The 21,541-nt window shown below is 43.4% G+C and overlaps 2 protein-coding genes and 1 long non-coding RNA gene across 3 annotated transcripts in view; 2 read left to right on the top strand and 1 right to left on the bottom strand.

The window, feature by feature from the left end:
* Positions 1 to 7,402, bottom strand: part of lrmda (leucine rich melanocyte differentiation associated) — a 195,399-nt gene extending 187,997 nt beyond the window's left edge. Inside the window, exons 1-2 of the mRNA XM_062400902.1 lie at positions 6,932 to 7,402; positions 6,030 to 6,130 (exon numbers count right to left, since the gene is read on the bottom strand). Coding sequence (XP_062256886.1) covers positions 6,030 to 6,130; positions 6,932 to 6,973 — 143 coding nt within the window. The 5' untranslated portion in view covers positions 6,974 to 7,402. The remainder of the gene's footprint in view (positions 1 to 6,029; positions 6,131 to 6,931) is intronic.
* On the top strand, positions 7,319 to 9,261 carry LOC133966135 (uncharacterized). The gene is made up of 3 exons (XR_009923926.1): positions 7,319 to 7,456; positions 7,646 to 7,719; positions 9,002 to 9,261. It is a non-coding gene; the product is annotated as an uncharacterized LOC133966135 (long non-coding RNA).
* A 5,253-nt stretch (positions 9,262 to 14,514) lies between these two features.
* On the top strand, positions 14,515 to 17,488 carry znf503 (zinc finger protein 503). Its single transcript, XM_062401751.1, has 2 exons — positions 14,515 to 15,212; positions 15,564 to 17,488. Exons 1-2 carry the CDS (start codon positions 14,913 to 14,915, stop codon positions 16,977 to 16,979), a joined length of 1,716 nt encoding a protein of 571 aa, XP_062257735.1. The 5' UTR covers positions 14,515 to 14,912; the 3' UTR covers positions 16,980 to 17,488.
* The last annotated feature ends 4,053 nt before the right edge of the window (positions 17,489 to 21,541 follow it).

Raw genomic sequence — 21,541 nt, 5'->3', positions numbered from 1 at the left:
TAAAGCAGCTGGGTTCCCCCCCCCCCCCCCCCCAATACCACAGGATGATACCAAATATCAATGTCCTTGATATGAATAAGTTATTTCCTGCCAGACCATGTCCCTCTCATCCCTCTGGTTTAAATCACTTAGGACTGGGAGAGCTCTGCATCCTCCTTAATTTATGAGACACAGATCAGGTTATCTGAGTATATCGGCCATAACAGGCCTGATAGATCGGATATGGAATATATTTCCTTAGCAGAGCAGAGTACACCACCACTATTACCAGCCCCCCCACACACACTATGCTTCCAGTTAAGTGATTTGAGGACTTCATACTGCCAATGTTTCATATCCTCTCCTCCTAACTGACACTTTATCTGCATACCGGCATCTCTCCAGATTGAACACTTAGGCAAGACAATGACAGGCTCTCTTCCCGTTGTCACTTCTCATTCTAGGACCAGTCTAATGCCTCTTACTGGGCTTCTGCCAATAACACAGCCAGCCAGCCCCCCCACCTCCTCCTTGCTTTCCTCACCATCAAACAACCAGAGTCTACCTATCTCCGAAAAGAGGAGCACTTGATGTCTGTGACACTCATTTGTCAATTAGCAGGCCCCTTCCTGTGTTGACATACAGCGACTTGAAAGACAGAGCGCTGCCTGTGATGAATTAAGAGAGACAGATGAGTGAGGCATGAGCACCGGAGTAATACTATAATGTTCTTTAGATATGAATATAAAACGACACAGCTGACAGGCCATACACGGTTTTACTTCATTTCTCAGTGTACCAGGCCTCCCTACTTTGTCTTCTTTGTTCTCTTTTCATCAGACGACTTGCATCTCATTCTGACAGCCGGGCGACATTTAGAGCACTTTCGTTTTTTAAACGCGAGTTAGCATTCTTGATTTGTCATTAAAATGCAAAACGCCTGCCATCCCAAACATAGCCCGGGTGAGTGCATACCACTATACACAGACACACACATACTGCACCCACACACACACACAGGTAGCTGAGGTTCATCGTCATTGCTGCAGTCCAACATGGATGCTTTCTTCACTGCAGACTAAATAGTAACTTAAGTGTCAGGAATTCATTTGTTGCAGAAAAATCTGATATTCAGAGTTCAGTCATGTCAGTGTTTCATTGGTCTTTGTGTCATATAGTGAGTAGCACTGGATACGACTCAGGTTTGGCTCACAACGGAAATTTTAAAAGCAACTGCATCACTTCGATATCTGCAAACTTTACAGAAATATCACTTATATCACTGACATGACACTATTGTACAAAAAGGATTTACGTCAAATATCCAGTTCAGTTCATCAACATATTCCTTTTTGTTCTCGATGTGAATGAGAAACTATGCAGTGAAGTTAAAGTTGAAGACAAACAACAAAAACACATACATTTTGAACTAATCTCAGTTTACACAAGATCAGTTTTAACTCCAACAGAATATTCATACTTATAATATAATACTTATAATTCTCACAGTATTAGAGCACTGACACAAACTAAATGATAGAGTTGAAATGTGCTAATTGTATCATAATAGTTTATATTTTTATGTTAATTTAAAGTTACTGAAAATAACATATACACACAGAAAATACTATCAACTAGAATGACCAACAAAATATGTGTTTTTTATGCCAAAGTATTTTCATATCACATGCACAGTACACAGTATACACACTCACACGTTAAAAACATTGTGAAGAAAGTGCAGGCTTCTCTTTCAGCTCTGGCCTGAGGTTTCACGAATGCTGGCATCGCACAGACGTGATTTGTTTTCTCAAGATGTCAGAAGAAAGACACTCTTCCTGTGACACGTGTCCTCCTCAAACCCTCATGTGTCCACAGGTGATAGTGCTGCATGTAACAGATGCAGGCACCCCAGCCACAGCGGAGAGCCATGTCAGCGCAGCACATGCCCACTCGCCGCATTGTGTACACACCTGACCTGGAACAAAGTGGACAACACAATGCCACCCGAGCCCGTCCTGAGACACAAGTCTCGCTGTGAGCCACACGTCTCAACACATTGATGAGACAGGCTGACACCGCAGCACGCCGAGGGAGAGGTGTGGGTGTGACAGCCCGCTACCATTATTTCATCCTGCCATTACCTGCCCAGCCACTCACAGTTATGCTCACAGAGACAGATGCACAAACACGGGCGAGTATACACACAAACATAAACCAACACGAAAACAACCTAAAAAAACGCACACAGGACTCAGTTAAAAGGTGATGCCAGTGCCTTGCTTCTCATTGTGACTCATTGTCAGGCTGCTGGATGAGTGTTGTCAATTGAGCTGACAGGAATAAGCATATTAGCTACAGCAAATTCCGGCAATGTCTCCCACTCGATGTGACTCAAGCAGCACAGAGGAGTGCTCGATGCTGAAGGCAGTCCACCGACATTCACTAACATGTGCATCTGTTTACAACTGGTTGAGCATGAGCTGACACTGAAACGGGGTCACGGTGTCAATACATGTCTCCGATTTCTGACGTGTAATGTCAAGTGATGGGCAGCAAAACCTCAGCATGTATAAACGCTGGAGATGAAATATCCATGAAAGGATTGAGGGGATATGAGACTGGATAGAATTCTGGATGACTGATTGGATCTTAAACCACATTAAAGTTCAATAAGGGCAATAATTAAAGTATATTTTATTGTATTCATATTACTTTCAATAAAGTATTTTTGTGAGTATTTTACTGTGTCAACAAACCAACATTATCAAACTTACAGTATTCGACCTGCGAATGATTCACTTCTTTACTCTGGGGCTGAAAGTGTGACTTAACCTGAATGTTTCCTATCATAAGCCACGGCTGATTAAATACACAATAGTGATGACATAACACTGGTGTTATCGATCGCAAAGGGGCACTTTACAAAAAAAAATTATTGTGTCCGCTCAATATCAACTAAAACAGGGACACACCGACGCATCAGTACTAGAGTTCATTGGCAGGAAAACAACTCCTAACAGTAGAAGGACTTTCAGCTCTCAGCTGCGAGTCGGGGGGCTCGGCCTGTCAGGTGCATTCTTACGGGGATCAACACCACTCTGAGGGGTTGCTAGGCCTTAGTTAGCATGTAGCATTATCACATGTTGAGCTGCTTATTGGGTTTCACAGACTCTTGGCTTCTGTGACTTCACAAAAGCCATGAGCTTCTGGTGTTGTCATGCGAGCACCCTCACAACCAGTGGTAACAGATGGTGGATGGAGTGCATGTATGTATACCGTGGAAAAAGCGTACGTAACTACACTAGCAGGTCAGTGATGTTTACTTTATAGGTCAAGATACAGAGCTGAGACAACCTACAGTAGGAGGTAATGTTGGCAGGACAACTCACTCCTGGGAATCAGGTTCAATATAATACTACGGATATAGAACATGTGCAAGTTTGAAAGTCAGCAGGAGATGAAGGTATGAAACATTTACAATAAAGGAAAACTACCTCAAACATGTCTGATAATAACCTGGCATACAGGTTGTCAATGTGAACCATTTAAATTTAAACGCACAGTCTATGGAGGAGAAAAAGATGAAGCGCTGTGTAACAGATCGCTCGGCCCACCAGCAAACCATCAATCAATAGTGCGCGGACTTGAGCCCCAAATGGTTCGAGCACCACCTCATTACTTCTGCACCGCTCCCCTGCCCATGCCACCCTTTGAAGTTCAGTAACGATATCTGACATGTGAGATTAGCCGAAGTGAAAATTAATAATAAATTAGTACGATCTTGGTCCTAAATATTTGATTCTAAACATCAAGTCCTTAATGTGACAGGTTCAAGGGCGAGGATCATAATGCTAGCCTTGATCTCCCCGAAACCAACACACATAAGGGTTGTTCCAGTCAGTTCCCATAAAGCTGTTTGCCAGACAAAACCAGGCTTCCTCTGGGGTAACACGAAGACATTGACTGTTGGGCTGGGTATTGTAGCTTGCATACTGCAGTTATGATCACGTGGATAACATCTTGTATCAAGAAAAAAGATTTATTCAGGCCCAGATCCAAAACTTCACTTCATGGAAACCCAGATTTGGACACTGACTCAAAAGGTAAACCGTTAGCTGCATATAAGTGTTATCGTGCAGTTACCAGCAAACAAGATGTTCATGTCATTGTTTACTTTATTTAAAGTTTTGAGTAACTCCCCAAACCTGGTTTTCAAAAATTCTGTGGTGTGTCAAATGATTGCTATGAGATCATAACTGCTGAATGGGAAAAAAAATGTGCCTCAGACGGCAGCATGACTGTAATAAAAACTGATCAGACTCACACACTCTCTCTCCATTACTGATGGTAAACATTGTCAGGCGGCTCCACTTTCAGCAGTTCCTCACACGCAGATGCTGGTTAAACTATCCATTGACTCATTTTTCTGGGGGGTCCTCTATTCAAACACCCGATGAAGGTCGTTCAGACCAAGGTACATATACAATGGAAATACAGACACTATCTCAGTAGTAAGGGTGAAGATTGAAAGAAAAGTTGTTTCTTGAGAGCGTGAACTGCATCGCATGCAATATATGTAGCTGAAACTTTGAGGTCTGATTGTCTGCGTGGATGCTAAAAACATTATGGACCATAGCGAGAGCTTGCGGTAGCTCGCAGTACCACGTGGTAGCATGAGCCAAAAAAAATTATCCAAAATATATTTTTAGAGTTCTCACAAGTTCAACTAGTTTCATATTATATGCCTTCACATGCAGTTTGACTTGGTTCTAATAACCAGGAGCAGCCCACTAACTCAACAGTGCTCGTAATAATCTAAGTAAACAACCACTGTAGGACATTTACAAACACACAAGCTCTTACGTAAAGGTGATCCCTTCACTAAGCTAAACTGTTAGCACACATGAACACAGTGAAGGTCAGTAGGTCATAGGCTTCCTGAGAGAAACATCTGTTCCACACTAACACAGTCACACATAGTCATATTCCCATTGCCTTGCTCACAGGCACTTCACCAGCGAGTTTCTTCATTCATTAATCCGTAAACCGCTGCTGAATTTAGCAAAACGACACAATGAAATCAGTTTCATTGTGACCTCCACATCTCCAGCAGAGGCAAGAACCGCAAGACGACAATCTTCAACAAATAGAATTGCCTCGGCTTCGTGGCCTGACAGTCATGAAAAGGGTTCAGAGACTAAAGCACCTTATAAACATCATCTCCCTCCTTTGGCTTGCCAGATCAACTACACTCGCCCCGCTGTTGAAATGGCAGCCCCCTCTGAAGCAGCTGCCACAGGGTGTTCCTTCATGTCCTGACAGAGGAATCATGTCTTCTGTTTGCCCCCCCGAATTAGCATGTCACATTCATCGATCAGGCCTTTTATCTCGCTGCAGCGTGACACCCGCCCAGCGCCGACACTCATTCAGCTCTTTGATGCCTCTGATGACACTCTGACCACCTCCGGACAGAGGGCGCGCTTTAAATTGCACCTGATGTAGAGTAGCATACTGAGAGGGATAGAGGGGGGATGGAGAGACAGGAGCCGTATTTACACATGAGCTATGGAAAATGTGGGGATAAGTAGGTCCGGATGTTTTCTGTACTTTGCCTGTGATGCTTGAAGAAGGCGGGGTCAGTCACGATCACAACAGGAACGTATCTCGAACACCCGGGCAAGGGTTGATGCCCGGGAAAAGGATATAATATTAATGTGCTGCAAAATCCAGGTCTTTGTTTACAGCACGTCAGCTTTGCATCGGCCACATGTTAGAAACTTCATCGACAAACCCCCTCACTTGCTGCGAGATATCCCGAAATTTTCCTGCTTTTTTCTCACATATGTTCACCTGGACATAATCTGGACATTTGACTAAATTCCATAAAATAATAGCAGCAACTAACTTGGACATTTACCTTCAAACGTCCAGCCCCACTGGAAGATTTCAAGAAAATGTCCGGGATTCAGTGAATGTCTGAAAGCAGCTATATAAGAAACAGACGGCATCATGCATCCAGATGATTACATGCTGTATAAAACACCTACCTGAGCAGATTGAAGCTGAGATCCAGACGTCTGGCAAAGTGTCCGTACGTGTCTCCAAGGAAGTCTGGAATGTCTTTACAGTCATGTCCGATGAAGGAAATCTTCAAAATAATAAAAGAGATAATTGTGAGATAAGTAGCAGGGATAGAATAGCAGGGAAGATGATATGGTCAAAGATTATAGAAAATGTATTATTGTTTATGGTAAGTTTAGAGATTTTGCAGTTTATTGTTTGATTGTAAGTTAACACAGGGTCAACGGTAAAATGAAAAGCGTTATACAAACATCACAGAGAATGTACAGTAAAATTAAATAAAGTCAAAGAGCTCAATATTAAAAAATCTGTTCAATAGCATCCTGTGTAGGTAAGTTATTATATATTTTTCAGAGGTAAGTACACAAACAGTGCAAACAGGAAGGGATAGCAGATACACAGAGGGATGTAATGTTTGGACTAATGTTCTTCTTCTATTAATGAAACTTATATTACAATGAGTATTGATATTGTTTTATTGGCCAGTCCTTGACATGAGCACAGCGTGCAGGATACCCCATCTTTAAAAAGATTACTATACTAATGATACTGATGCTGTATTGATGCTGTGACAGCCACGATATTAAAAATAGAAGAATATAGTAACTGGATGTATGTGTTTTCCATTCATCAGTACACATACTGTGTAACACTTGAAACAGTGTGTGTGCACAAAACTCACGTTACTACACGTTCTCGAAAGTTGCAGGAGGAAACAGTGAGAGTCCCGCCTGTGTCGTTATAGCAACCAAGTCACATGACCCCGGAGACAAACAAACTTTACTTGATAAACCAATAAGGTGGAGGAGCTGCGTAAATACGCGGAGGAGCCAAAGTCCCGGCGAGAGTTTCCCCACAACCAACTCACCTGAGTCCCATTCAACGCCACCATCGACTCGCTGAGCGCCATAACTTCCTGCTGAGGATCCCAGCCCCTCTCTCTCTCTCTCTCTCTCTCTCTCTGTTTCTCTCTGTCTCTCTCGTTAAGAGACGCGGTCTGAGCTGGAGGTGGGAGCCGTGCTCACGTCGAAGCGTTAACCCCGCGGTGGTGGACGTGAAACGGGGACGTTAACGTGCAGTAAACGCTCCGGTGGCTCTCCACATCCAGCGCTGCTCCACTCCAATTGGCTTTACAGTTTCCGCGTGCCGTCTCCATCAGCTGACCCGCCGCGGTGCGGAAGCACGCGGTCGCTCGCTGAGTTTGTTACACATGGACTCCTTCCCCCCGTGAGAGGAGTCATTGTGTTGAGCGTCAGTTTGTCCCCAAGTAATCTCCTTCACTTTATAGTCTGGATTTATCTTTTCTAACAAGAGACGGATGATGTGTTGGATCAGACATTCAGCAGTCAGCACCTGTTGACACCTGCTTTTACACCAGGGACACAAGTGAACAGTGAATTAAAAAATACATAGCATCCTACATGGTTTACACAATATATTCCAACTGTATAACTTGGAATAACACTTTTGACTTCCAGGGTTTTTAGATATATATATTCCATTCATATCCTGTTTAAATACTCCATACGCATCATTGCATTTATGACACACTAACTCCAATGCTAATTCGCCTGTTTTGCAGAAGCAACCTGAAATACTTTCATGTATGATGGCACTGTCCGGAGCCTACGGACACTTGATGACACCACAGGAGACGTACTGAGGCCTTTTATGTTTTCTTTCTTTTGTTTTGTTTATGTTTGCAGTCGCCCAGTTACTTCAATTGTGTTGGATTCGGCTGCAAAGCTGTTTACCCCTGAGACTCCAAAAGTGTTTTGTGGACTCAAACACTTTCACCCACCCTTTTTTGGGTGAATTTTCATTTTTGGGTGAGCTATGGGTCATTGGGTGTTACATGTTTACCCAATGAAACTCATGTCAGAATACTCCACATGTCTTAATTTGATTATGGCCTATTCCAGTATGCCCTAATTCGGGTCATGGCAATCAGAAAATGCTGTTTACATGGCAGTGTCTTATCCAGATTACTATCCTAATCTAGTTAATATTGGATATTGTTGTCCTTCTAATTACAGCCGATTAAGCTCATTTCAATGCTCCCTGTTTACCAACGTATAAACAGCTACAGACCTTTGGCCCAGTTTGTTAGTGTTGCTCTTTACTGGGGGGATTATGTGGGATCGATCTCTGAGCCCAGCGGCTATTGTCTGATGACGAACTAGCACAAATTCACATGTAGAATGATTTATAGCGATTAACCTGAGATACACTTGTGAAACTAATCCCTCTCAATAAGATCTTCATCAGGTAAACCCAAGTAAAATGCATAGAAATACTTACAATATATTATACATCTCCCCATGAAGCTGCTTTTCAAACCGGGCCTATAGCCAGAGAGTTTCCAATAGAGGAAAAACTTCCAATCTTACAAATTCCAGGTTCTTGGAACCACTTTCTTCCAAAGAAATAGTCCCTGTGAAAACTGTTTTGACAACAGTTATGTGGGTTTTCCAATGTGACCTGGCTTCTTATTGCCTCAAAGACCAAGCATGGTAAAAGTTTGCAGCGTACTGTTTGGTATTGGTTTAGGTCCAGACCACATCACAAAACCAATAAATGCAACAGTTTTGGTTTCGATACTGCAACACACGTGTCTGAGACTAAACAAAACGCTGAGTCATTGGCAATGCAGTAAGCTGAAGAAGTAGGAATAAAAGTCGTATTGTCTTCAAACCCCTGTTTCTGGACTGAGACCTGTCAATGTGTCTATAGTTTGAATACAATATACTATATATATATATATATATATATTTCAATCATGTAGCACACATGAGGACACAAACTGCCTCTGATAACCTGAACTTGGCACAAAAATGATGGTTTCATATCACTATATTGTGCAACATGCAATCCTTGACTCTGCCGCGGGTGAACCTTGTATACACTGTTCCTGACTGTTTGATATTTTTTTCCACAGTGAACTAACCCTGAACCCAGCCCCATCTTGTTTGTGGCATTTCTGGCTTGTAAGGTGTAGCAGTACAACCCAAAGAAAAGAATGATTACTCTCCAAACACCTTGAAGCGGAGGGGCTTGTATAAAAATCCAGGCATATTTTCTTAGACAGTTTACACTTATGTATATAATCTCGTTCCCACCTGTGTGTCTTGGTCGTATAAGATTACAGTAATTGTAACTATAAACTGGGGTTTTCTGTGCAGTCTTGTTCTGAATAAAAGATGTCCTAATAACTCCATGTATCTGTCGGTTTGTATGAAAAAGATCCAAGTGACCCGAGTTCACATCATTATTAGAGATAACTGGATAACGATATAATGACATTGGGTCTCCATTAAATTACTTAAATGGACCTGAGGGCAATGGCATAATTGTAATTGAAAAATTATTACATCTATTTCACTCTGACTTGCTGCCACAGAAGATCCAAGGTGGCAAAATATATTTTCAAATGTAGGCTTTTAATTTGAAAAGTCTGTCACACAGAGGTGGGGACAACATTGTTTTTCTGAACTTCTGAAATTAAATAAATTGTGAGTAAAGATGAAAGTATTGCACTACTTTCCATTTATACCGTAAGAGTCCGAGGTGTGACTTTTTCAGAAAATATTGTAATATGAAAGTAAACAAACCTTCACAGCTTCATATAAACCATATGAGTCGTGTGTATTTTACTCTTAGTCATGACTTTGTGTAGTTTTGCGAGTCGGCTAAAAGCAGTTTGTGCTGCGGGGCCAATCGTTTTCATAAACAGGGATATGTCTGTTCAACTGCTTGATTGTCAGTCATGTACAATAGTTGTTCAAACAATGAATATCAACTTTGGCTTTAACTCTATGAAAATTATGCATTTGGGATTACTGACAATACAAGATTATGGAAACTGCCACAGATATTTACTTCGGTCAAAGAGGTTATGTTTTTGTGTCCCCATCCATTTGTTTTTTTGTTGGTTTGCTGGCTTTGTGGATTTGGTTTTCCGGTTGGATGGATGGATGGAGGGACTGTTGGTTTCTGGTTTAGTTAGTTGGTTGGTTTGTTTGTTTGTGGGTTGGCCTGTTGGATGGGAGGTTGGATGGATGGATGAATGGATGGTTGGTCGGTTTGTTAGAAGGTCGGACGGATGGATGGACGGTCGTTTGGTTACTGGTTTAGTTAGCTGGTTGGTTGGTTGGTTTTTCAGCAGGATCACACAAAAACAAGTAGAATGATTTCCACAAAACGAAATAAAAAAATATAAGGACCACGAAAAGAACAAAATGTATTGTGTCATTTTCCCTGAGTTCCTTTAAAATAATCTGCAGCTCTTGATGAATACAATCTGGTATATAAAGGGCACTGAAATGTGTGAGTTTGTGAAATGTGTTGCAGCTCGACTGATGGGCCTTCTTGGAGTTGAAGTAATGTGAGGTAATGTGTATTCCTGGGGAAAACACAAAACAAATCACAGCCTTGATGTGATGATTTAATAAACGGGGGAAAACCCCAGAAATTGACAATATACCTCACAAAAATTCTTAAATTCATTCATGTTTGTATCATTGTGCACTATGTGACTGTGACGCATTAGAAGCTGCTGTGTTAATGAGTAGAAATAGAGCTGTTGTGTGACTTTGCCGGTGTGAGGAGACGATCCCTCACAGTTCGAAGCTGATGTGAAAGTTTAGGGAGCAACACGCTGCTCCTCTGGGCCGATGCGCGTGCTCTGACGTGACGTCATGTGGGACCTCCCACACGCGGAAAAGCTAGCGCTCTCCCCGCTGGAGGGAGAGAGAGAGAGAGAGGGAGAGAGAGAGAGAGTGTGTGTGCGCGCATGGGTTCAGTCTCTGCTTCTCCTCCACGCTGTTTCCCATCTGACAGAAAGCAATGAGAGCTCCTGTTAGACTCGTGCAAAATGCGTTTTCTTTCACACAGAGGGACTCGTTGTTGAGTCGTTTTTTTTTTTTCCTTTACTCCCTCTGAGGTTTTTACACCGGAGCTTAGTGCGTCCAGGTAATGTCGTGTCACCGACCTTCCTATAAAACCTGTCCTTCCTCCTCGGAGTTTGCGGGACAAAATATTTCTCATGCATGCGTTTGTATGGTTGTGATATAGTCTCCTGTGCAACCTGCATCTTATTTGATCTGTTTCTGCAAGTTGGGAAATAATATGCGTACATTGGTAGAAGAAAGGAAAAAACTCATTGGCTCTGGGTTATTATCTCAAGGGAACTAATAGAGCAGGAAGAGACACAAAATAAAATTGATAACTTAATTTTTAACAGCATCAAAACAGAGCTCGTGTGAGAAGTGTGCAGTTTATTTTTAATTGTGAAAACATGTAAGAAACTAAAATTGAGGGTTTGCAATTTAAAAGAAAGTAGTTTAATCGTGTGTCTTATATTTATATGTTCATCAAAATTACCCATACAACTGTGAGTGTGTCTCTTCCTCAGTCGGCCCGTGCAGCTCAAAGTGAATCCTTCACAGTATTTCCTCCCGAGATGTAAATAGTTGTATTTGCATGCGGGGGAGTTATTCATAAACACGTCAGCGATATGAAATATATGGTGGGATATTAAAAACTTTCTATTTAAATATCGTGAATTATGGCCAAGAAAATGTGTTCCCGTTTAAGGGGGAACGCCAAGTATTTTGGTGTCTGGTGCAGGAGCCCATTCGTCATGCGGGACAATAAAGAGGGTTTTCGCCTGACAGTGGAAATTTATGGTCGCCCTTCTTTGCCCTAATAACTCACATATTGTGTCACGGACTGACAGCCCTTGCAGAAAACAGCAAGCCTGTTATCAATCACACATCTTTGCATATTGTGAAACGCACCCCCCCCCCCCCCCTCTCTCTCTCTCTCTCTCTCTCCACACACACACCACCTTCTTTATTTTTTTTGTGCCTGCCAGAGAAAAACACTGGCAACATTTGGAGGAATTAAATCTCCAATCATTTGTCCTGTTTTTAGTTTTTTTTTCCTCCTCCTTCTACTTTCCTCATCTCTAACGCTCACGTGAAATTGAAAAGAACCACCGGAGCATTTTTGTTCATTTGAATTATCTCAGAATTATGAGTTATGTCTTCATAAGACAGAGGAGCATTGCTCGTTTTTATTTGTTCATACAGGGTGTACCAGCACAGGCCTATATATATATATATATATGGGCTCAATCAATTTTTTCATACCCTTTTGTTGGGATAAGTGTGTTTTTACTCTTTGTGCATTATTAGATTTATTTGTAAATTGTCTCCTTACGTTTTGCTTATTTTGCCCATGTGGATAAAATGTCTGTTTGGTTTTATTTTATTCACCATAACCTGCTTCCCAAATTGTATTTTGCGGCAGATTATGGACTCCAACACACTGACTGTTTTTAGTTATACCGTCTATATTTTTTTAATCCCCTGTATTTGTTGATTTCTTATTTCCAGGGAAGGACCTTTTCTGCCCCCTTGACCGTCCACTCCAGGTTTTCTTGCTCTCCGAGTTGACCTGTCAAGCAGATTACCACAGAGGGAGATTAATGGCAGAGGCGGGTTGCAATAATAATCGTTTTGTTTGATGTGACAACTTTGATAGGCGTTGATTTACTTACAAACTGATAGGCTTTTAATTGAGCGCCTCCATCCCGATTGAGATGAAAGGGAAACCGCATTGAAAAGCTGCCCGATTGCCCCGCAGCCTCAATACTGATTAGCCATCTCCGCGGTGAATAGTTCAAGGCATTTTCCAACTTCTCTTTCTCGGGGTTGGGCCCTGACAGCACCATTCCTCTTTTTCCTTTCTCTCCCTGTCCTGCTCAAAGAAAATAAATCATTCCCATTGTATGTAAATAAAATCGAGCTGACATCAATATAAAAATGTCCGGATTTCGGTTTTGTCCGCCGCTCTTTGTTATGCGTGTTGCCGATGACAGTGTGCCCCGGGCGGATGACAGGTTCTAACAACACAATAGCAGACGCGTTTAGCCGAAATGGACACGGCTGTGTTTGGAGAGACCCTGGATTGTTGTTTGTAGAACAGATGCTTTAATCCTTGTTCAATCTTACGTGATTATAGCCCATGTCAAATATGCCTAAAATAAATATAAATATTAATAATGATAGATAGATACTTTTAATTCCCCTCTTTTTTAAATCATGTTATATTTCCCCTTTTTTTCACAACTTGCGTGTGCGTATTTTATTGTATTTTCGTGGCACCAGTGTTTCTCCTCAGCACCATAATCGGCCCGATTTCAGCAGAGAGAACTTTTGCACTTTTACGCACTGAGAGTTGAACATGTGAGCCGGACTCTGTGCCACTTATTACGGTCCCATCACATGTGCCCCCTCCGAGGGAGCTTGATGAGCAACTCCAGAAGTTTCGCACCTCGGTTCGAGGAGCAGGACAGTGGGTGTCCGGTGTGCGCGCCGCCGTCCTCCTCCCACCTCCTCCCGGTCCGGACCGAGGACGCCGCGGCTAATGTCGATGCATCTTGTAATTAAAGCTCAACTCGTGAATCAGATTTTGTTCCTCTTGAAACTCACTGTCTCTCTCTCTCTCCCTCTCGCAGAAGGTCTCTCTCTCTCCCCCATTTGTTCTCTCCCCGCAGTCACACTGGCATGTAATCAGCCACAATAGCTGACATAAATCAAGCGGCGGATTGACAGCGACTGACAAATAACTGATTGATTGCGGTGGAGCAGAATTGACACTTGACGGAGGGGTGGAGATAGAAATAGAAGGGCGGTGTATATTATACTGAAAACATGTGACATTCACATCCCTCCATCACTGCATTGGTCTATTCCTGTCAACGCTTGTCTGTTAAGGGAATTCGAGCTGAAGTGGTTGGTTTTATGGTTGCCGGTGGAAAGGGCAAAGCAGAAAAGTCCCCGTGGTCCACGTGCGAAATTTACGCACACCTCGTGCTCCAGGGCTGTTGGATGAAAAACAACCAGAACATTTGTTAAAATAAAGACAAGAGTTCTAACATGTTCTCACTCAATAGTTTAGACAGACATATGTAAATGTAGAGGTAATGAAAAGGTTGGTTAATGACGGTAGGGACTGTGCTGTCATACATTACAGCGACTTTAATACCAGACTAAAATGAAAATTAAGGGGTTATTGATTTAAAAAAAATTTCAAACTCTACGCTCATAATAAATTTAGTCTCAATATACTTTGTTTCTTACACACAACTAAATGACATCGCTCATATTAGATCAAATCAAAGAATTGAGAAAGAATGCGTAATTTGTGTAATTTAAAGATTAAAGAGGATCTAATTCTCCGAATACAACGTATTATTAATATTCAATTATTTTTATATGCATTATTTATCCGAGCCCGTATCCCCACATCTTTAAAAAAAGAGCGTAAGCGTTCACGGCAACCAAAGTGCTAAAGCATGTCTCCTCCCCCGAGCTGTCAAAATAGAGGCGCTTACAAAGAGGAGAACGTCACATCCCCTTGACCCTCCAATCACCTCAGGGTCCCATTTGATTGGAAGGCGGCAAAGGCTTTAATCTCGGACTAATTCAGCTGCTTTTGAAGGTAGATCGTGGAGCAGTTCGTACTTCGGGAGTACAGAGCGAGGAGCTGCACACAGACGCAAGGAGCAGCGCCCATGGTGCCAGACGCAGCCACGGATCTGCGATCACATCGCACGGGCTCCCTTCCAGCCGCCGCCGCGCCTCACTCCCTCACCTCCAGGATTATTACCGTTTATTGAACAATTTGACGATCTTTTCCCCCTTTTTTTGCACCCACCCCGAGAGAGAGAAAGAGAGAGAGCAGAGAGAGAGAAAGAGAGAGAGAGAAGGGCTTGGTGCTTTTCTGATTTCCTTAATGAATCTGACCAAAGCATCGCCGTTTCATTTCCTGACAATTGGGACATGATCACGTCGCCCTCGTTGTCTGCCCTGAAAAATAGTGATATTCGTGTAGCCTGGGAACGCAGCAGCAGCCTCAGCCACAGCCTCAGCAGCCACAGCAGCAGCAGCAGCAGTTCTCGGAATAGCAGCTCAGCGAGCATCAACAAGCCGTTTCTCCACTCCGCACCTCCGTGCGACCCACTCCGGCAAGCGAAGCGACTTCACATCAAGGTTTTGAAAATGCTTAGTGCCCGGTCAGGACACATTTTGCACCCGGAGTATCTGCAGCCTTTGCCTTCTACCCCGATCAGTCCCATTGAGGTAAGGAAAACATTTTCAATACTCAAAGTCCGCGCAGAATGATGCGTATTTTCTTTATAGGTGATTGGCGAGCACATATTGTTTTCCCGTAACTCTCCGGCTGTGATCCCAGTGTTTAAAACAGTGATGTGCAGCATGACGCCCCGCAGTTTGTTGTTATTATCCCAGTCACTGTAGTTTTCTTCGCGGAGGAGCCGTGCGTAATTACGCTTCGTACATTTCGGCTTGTAAATGTCAGGAAACAGCCAGCTGCTTTCTTTCGGGCTGTTTATTTCATTATCATAACAGGGAGCGTTTATTGTGCGTGTTAATAACATTCATCAACATTTGTTTAATCTTTTTTTTTTGCAGCTAGATGCCAAGAAAAGTCCGCTGGCTCTTCTGGCGCAGACCTGCTCGCAGATCGGCAAACCGGACCCACCATCCAAATTATCCTCATCCAATGGATCTAGTGAAAAGGAATCTAAATCCGGCCCTTTGAAACTGAGTGACATCGGTGTGGATGACAAATCTAGCTTCAAACCTTATTCCAAACCTTCCGATAAGAAGGACTCGTCTTCAGGCGGCTCAGGCGGAGAGAAGACTGGTTTCCGAGTGCCGAGCGCCACCTGTCAGCCGTTTACGCCGCGGACAGGCAGCCCCAACTCCAGCACTTCAGCCTCTCCCATGCCATCGGAGGGCAAATGTGGGGACAGGGATGACAAGAAAGAGTCTGATTGTAATAAAAATGGCAGCATGGACGGCTCTGGCACCACAAGCCACAGCAGGATAAGCGTGAGCTGTGGTGGAATTAACGTGGAGGTGAACCAACACCAGGAGACGACGCCTGGCACTAAAACCTCCTCCTCGGAGTCTCCCTCTGTAACTTCTGTATCATCCGCATCCGTTCTCGGGTCAGGACTTGTGGCGCCGGTTTCTCCTTACAAACCGGGGCAAACAGTTTTCCCTTTGCCTCCTGCTGGTATGTCCTACCCAGGTAGCTTGGCTGGGGCCTACGCCGGGTACCCTCAACACTTCCTGCCCCACGGAGGGAGCTTGGTAAACGCACAGCTGGCGAGTTCCCTGGGCTGCAGTAAGGCTGGATCCAGTCCCATGGCTGGGGCTTCTCCACCGTCCATCATGTCAGCCAGCCTGTGCAGAGACCCTTACTGCCTCAGTTACCATTGTGCCAGTCACTTAGCGGGCGCAGCAAGCGCGAACTGTTCGCACGAAGCTGCAGCTGCAGCGGCCGCTAACGCCCTGAAGTCCAGCTACCCAATAATGTACCCGACACACCACATGCACGGCGTCCACACCTCGGCGCCGTCATTTAGCGGACACCCCTTGTACCCATATGGTTTCATGCTCCCCAATGACCCTCTCCCACACGTTTGTAATTGGGTGTCGGCAAACGGACCGTGCGACAAGCGCTTCTCCTCGTCGGAGGAGCTCCTGAATCACCTGAGGACACACACTGCTTTTACCGGGGCGGAGAAGTTGATATCTGGTTATCCCGGGTCTTCGTCACTGGCCAGCGCCGCTGCAGCGGCCATGGCCTGCCATATGCACATGCCACAGTCAGGACCTCCAGGGAGTCCCGGGACTTTGGCTCTCAGGAGCCCGCACCACGCGCTAGGACTCAGTAGCCGCTACCATCCGTACTCCAAAAGCCCGCTGCCAGCCCACGGTGGGCCGGTCCCCGTCCCCGCAGCCACCGGCCCTTACTACTCCCCTTACGCACTGTACGGCCAGAGACTCACCACAGCATCAGCGCTTGGATACCAGTGAGGAGAACAAGAGACTTTGAAAAGTTTATAGTACTAAGAATGCAAATATAAAGACTTTTATATTAACTGCGCTAAAAACGTTATGGGCGGGATCCGTGGACTTCAACTGTATTTATTTATATGTCGGCTTAAGAGCGGGCTATAATAGCTGCAAATGGAAAAAAAAATATTTGAGCAAATCAAAAAGTGCATTATGTTGAAACTGAGCTCTATAGGTAAAGTGAAACACACACACATACAAACACACAAACACACATGTTAGAGTACTAATTAAAGTAGGGGTCTTCATTTCGATGTTAATTTGAAATTGCTATGATTGTATTTGTTCTTATTTAATGTCTCAATGAGAAGAAAAATAATTTACATGCATGTTTGTTTCTTAAATTTGAAGAAAAAAAGAAGTTGTCCACATTTTAAATTGCCGTTATTTTTCAGGTGTACACCTTGGAAAGAGAATTGGTATTTTTTTGTATGTATTCTGGAAAAAATAAGAAACAATTCTGTTCAATATATATCTGTGTGCCTCCTTTTCTCACGAGTTGAAATCAATAACTTACCACTGGTATTTAACTAGAAATCGGTCTGTTAATTTAATAGGGTTAGGGAAAATATAATTTTTACGAAACAGGCCTAGATGTTCCAGACTGTCACACTTTTAATTACAGGCAAATTATGACTATTTATCCACATAGTGTATTGCCTCTATAATTCTTGATATTATAAACTATATGTGCCAAATGATTGAGTGGCTTTAAAAGTTGACTTTAATCAGCGCAAACTATAAAGTTTAAGACGCAGCTTAATAAGGGAGGTGACTGTGTGTGTGTGTGTGTGTGTGTGTGTGTGTGTGTGTGTGCGTGTGTGCACAGAGTTTATAAAGTGTGTGAGTGAGAGCATTGACTTTGCTGGTGGGTGAGTTTTGTCACCAGGTTGTTTTGGGATGGATCAGTTTCTGACGTTGTGAAGTAACTTCTGCGTAAAAAGTACACCCGTGAAATATGTCTGAAAAATAATGTTCGACAAGCACAGCTGTTTCTTTTCTCTCTTCGTTTTTTGGGCACAGTGAACCTATGCATTTTATATTTAACAGATGAAATAAATTATTCAAAATAAAAATAGATAGTGGAAGACAAATCTATTCTACAACCTTTCGAGAAAAGCGGACGTTGACCTGGATAATTTGATGAATTTCTTTTTTCGCTTGCGTTTTTTTATTCATGACAAAGACTGATGGTCCAGCAGGGTGAAATTTCGACATGGAGGCCAACTTGGTTTGTGGTGTATATAATATAATATATAAATATTTTTAGGATTTGGATCATCGTCTCCTGGATGTCAGCTTTTAATTCTTGCATTCTTGCATAATCTCCTCACGCCTGTAAATCTAATGTACAGAACCCTTGTTATAAAAACATCCGAGGTTTCATTTTAAAACTCACAACTCGTGGTTTGAATTTGCAAACAGGCGCGTATTGATATTTATAGATATATATTTAAAAGGACAAATCAAATGGATAATTGACGTTTTTATATTAGGAATATTTTGTAAACGTTTTTTTTTTTTTCCTTTTCAACTAATAACGGGACATTTTGTTTACAGCTGATTTTGTTTTAAAATTCAACATTTGGAAAACTTCCCAAACCAGCATCGGTGCATGCGCATTTACGCACAGCCACAGTAATTCATCAACAATGTGAGTCAACATCACAATTAAAATAACTTCTGCATCCATCCTTCGACTCTAAACAGCTTTAACAGTGTTTCTTAGTTTATTCGGGGCAAACAGTTCATCCAGCTGTTATTATTTATTTAGAGATACCTCCTCGGCGGTGCTGGCTCTTGTCTATGGCGCAGCGGTTTGTCAGACGAAACAAACTCCTCTCAAAGTGTGTATAAGGCCCACACGCGCCCTAAACTGATGTAATGATGGTGAAAGGGAGCAATTTCCATTTTTACCCACATCATGGTGGCTGTGCTCGGAGGTCCCCGGTGGAAGGCAATTTATCATGTGCCCCTCCCCCTGGCCCTGTCACTGCAGGAACAGGCAGGCACATGTGTGCATGAATTACTGAGCCTCCCACCTACCCCAGCCCCCCCCCCCCCCCCCCTCCTCTCACCGAGGAGACTTGACACAGAGGAGAAGGAACATGGGGGATTAGAGTATGCAGGAGTAGTAAAGTGTGTATTCACTTTGTCCATCAAGGCTTTATAGTGCTGGAGCGCCGAGGTGCACATAAAACCATAATGCTGGATTTAGTGATTTAATAATGCAGATATTATTTAAAGAAAAAAGAGTGGGATTAAGTAGGCTTTACTTGATTTGATTTGTATATCTTGAGCTTCTTAATTAAGCATATAAGTGAGAGTCTGGTGAGGGTCTGAAGGAGGCTCACAGGCCAGGGAGCTGAAGTTAGACTGAGGTGTAGCTAGTCCGGCAAAGTACATATAAACAGGGTTTTAGCTTGAGGACTTTCACATGGTTTTCTGAGCCTTTCCTCACTAACACTATTTGAACTTGAAATTGTGAACATTGCACAGTGGAGCCAAAACCTCACTGTGTAACTTTGAGACATTAAAGTGGTGCAGTCTTACTCACCAAGACAAAACGTTGCATGAATAAGATTATAAATACTAACTTTTTAATCCTTAGTTTTTGCTAATTCCTCCGCCCTCACAGTTTTGACGCATATATGTGTTCACATAAAATGTGTAAACCAGCTAATCAACATTCAAACAACACAAGTCATTTATAAACACATTTCCTTAAAAAGTCCACTTCAGATTTCCGGTCAAGACGTTTCAGGTTGTTGGGACATACTCGCACCAGAGAGGGAGAGAGAGACACTGCAGGAAACCTGGCAGGACATCTGGCAAATGGGTGGGGGGGGCGGCCGGGGACGTGACTCACACACCTAACCCCGTATTCAACCCGACTGAATTACCAGCACTAAAGCCGTCATTAGTGGGTGTGTGGCACAATATAAAGACGCGTCGCCGTCTGCAGTGGCAAGTCTATAGTTTTGGGAACAGCTGTGTCAATAAGGGGGAAGTTTCTATAATGTTCAGCGCCCTGTCAGACATAAGTAAAAGAGTGATTATTATCTTTTATGTATGTGAGGCTGCTTCTTCAGGCTGCGATAACAAAATACAAGCTCTCCGTGATGGGAAAAAGCAGCCATCAAAAAGGGAATTTGTTCCACTTTACGGCACTTGATATTTCTTACTGGTATTTGTGTTTTATATGTATAGATTGCTGTTTTTCAGATACATTTTGATTACTTCTCAGATACCACATGGGAATGACCTCTGTGTGTGACCGTCTCAGCCTTGGTGTGTCATGGCGACTGTATACACACGACACACACACCTATATCTCAAACGGGGCCTCTGCACTCCAGTTGCAGTAAAAGGTGTCAGCCTCACCGCAACGGCCGCCTGTCATGATCTCAGCGTGTGATTTATGGCGACACGGGGCTGTCGAGGTGCCCACAGATTTGCGATTGTCGTAATGAAGCCATAAAGCGAGAAGAAATGAAACAAAGCCGGGAAGTCAGTGGTCGTAAACAGACCCTCTGCTCCAGGCAAATCTGCACCGGATCTGCATATCATCCAGGAGATTAAAGTGGGAAGGGAAGAAAAAAATCAACATTGTCATTGTTCACGCGTCACATCCATCAACCTCCTTTTCCCGGCAAACTGATCCTACAATCCCTCGCCTGAGAGCCGCACTGAAGGTAATTTGGTTCTCGAAAGAAAATCTGTGCCAAGGCCGAGAGGAATCCCTCCCAGCTCCTCTACATGTGGTTACCCTCCTCATTGATTTACAAATGTAAAGTGCTCGTCCAGGTGATGTGAGAGAAGTGGCAGTGTCGATCTCTCCGTGCCACTCACATCTCTAACCAGCGAGGCACTTTCTTGTGCTTAGACAGCCTAATTGAGGTCATTTCTGTCTGCTTTGGGATCTGCAGTGCGCTGGGGTGTTTTAGTGTTCAGATAATTTGCCCATTTTCTCATCCCGACCAAGAATATTTTATGGAAATGCACCCTTATTCCGGGCACCTTAATGGAGTGTGTTGGAGGAGTGCGCGAGCTGATGAGGTTGTTGTCTGTCACTGATAAATGGAAAAAGCAGAGGAAATGTCAGGAACGGGCGCAGCTCCAAAGGGCTCCTAGCCTCGGCTCGAGATCGGCAATGCCTGAGCACTGTGTCTTCAGGACGCCACACAATCACAAGGCTACTCTAATTGTTTGGAGTTGTGTAGATACAGTGTGCGTGACGCAGCGTGTGTCTTTTATGTGAGGCCACACAGAGGTCTATCAAACACGGAGTCATCCAGCTTAATTCGAGATAAGGCGAGTTCTTTCTTTTTTGACAGGTCGAGGTTTTACTCTGCCACGTAATTGCTGTCTTCTGCTGTTCGCTCGCTTTTATGAGTAAATCCTGATGGCGTGTCGCGGGCCCTTCATGACAGTACGAGCACATGATGTCATTTCCATGGGTGTGGGCCACCAATTAGAATGACTCACATGTTTACGAACCCAGGCACAAACCCTGGTCTCGA

This window comes from Platichthys flesus, chromosome 12, assembly GCF_949316205.1.
Source record: "Platichthys flesus chromosome 12, fPlaFle2.1, whole genome shotgun sequence".
In the NCBI taxonomy this organism is placed as follows: Eukaryota; Metazoa; Chordata; class Actinopteri; order Pleuronectiformes; family Pleuronectidae; genus Platichthys; species Platichthys flesus.
Note: the sequence above shows the minus strand (reverse complement) of the source record. Positions and strands in the feature narration are given on the sequence as shown.

Coding starts and splice junctions, on each gene's coding strand:
- znf503 (XM_062401751.1), top strand. CDS start 14,913: ATGATCACGTCGCCCTCGTTGTCTGCCCTGAAAAATAGTGATATTCGT. Junction 15,213..15,563: donor CCCCGATCAGTCCCATTGAG/GTAAGGAAAACA, acceptor TTTTTTTTGCAG/CTAGATGCCAAGAAAAGTCC.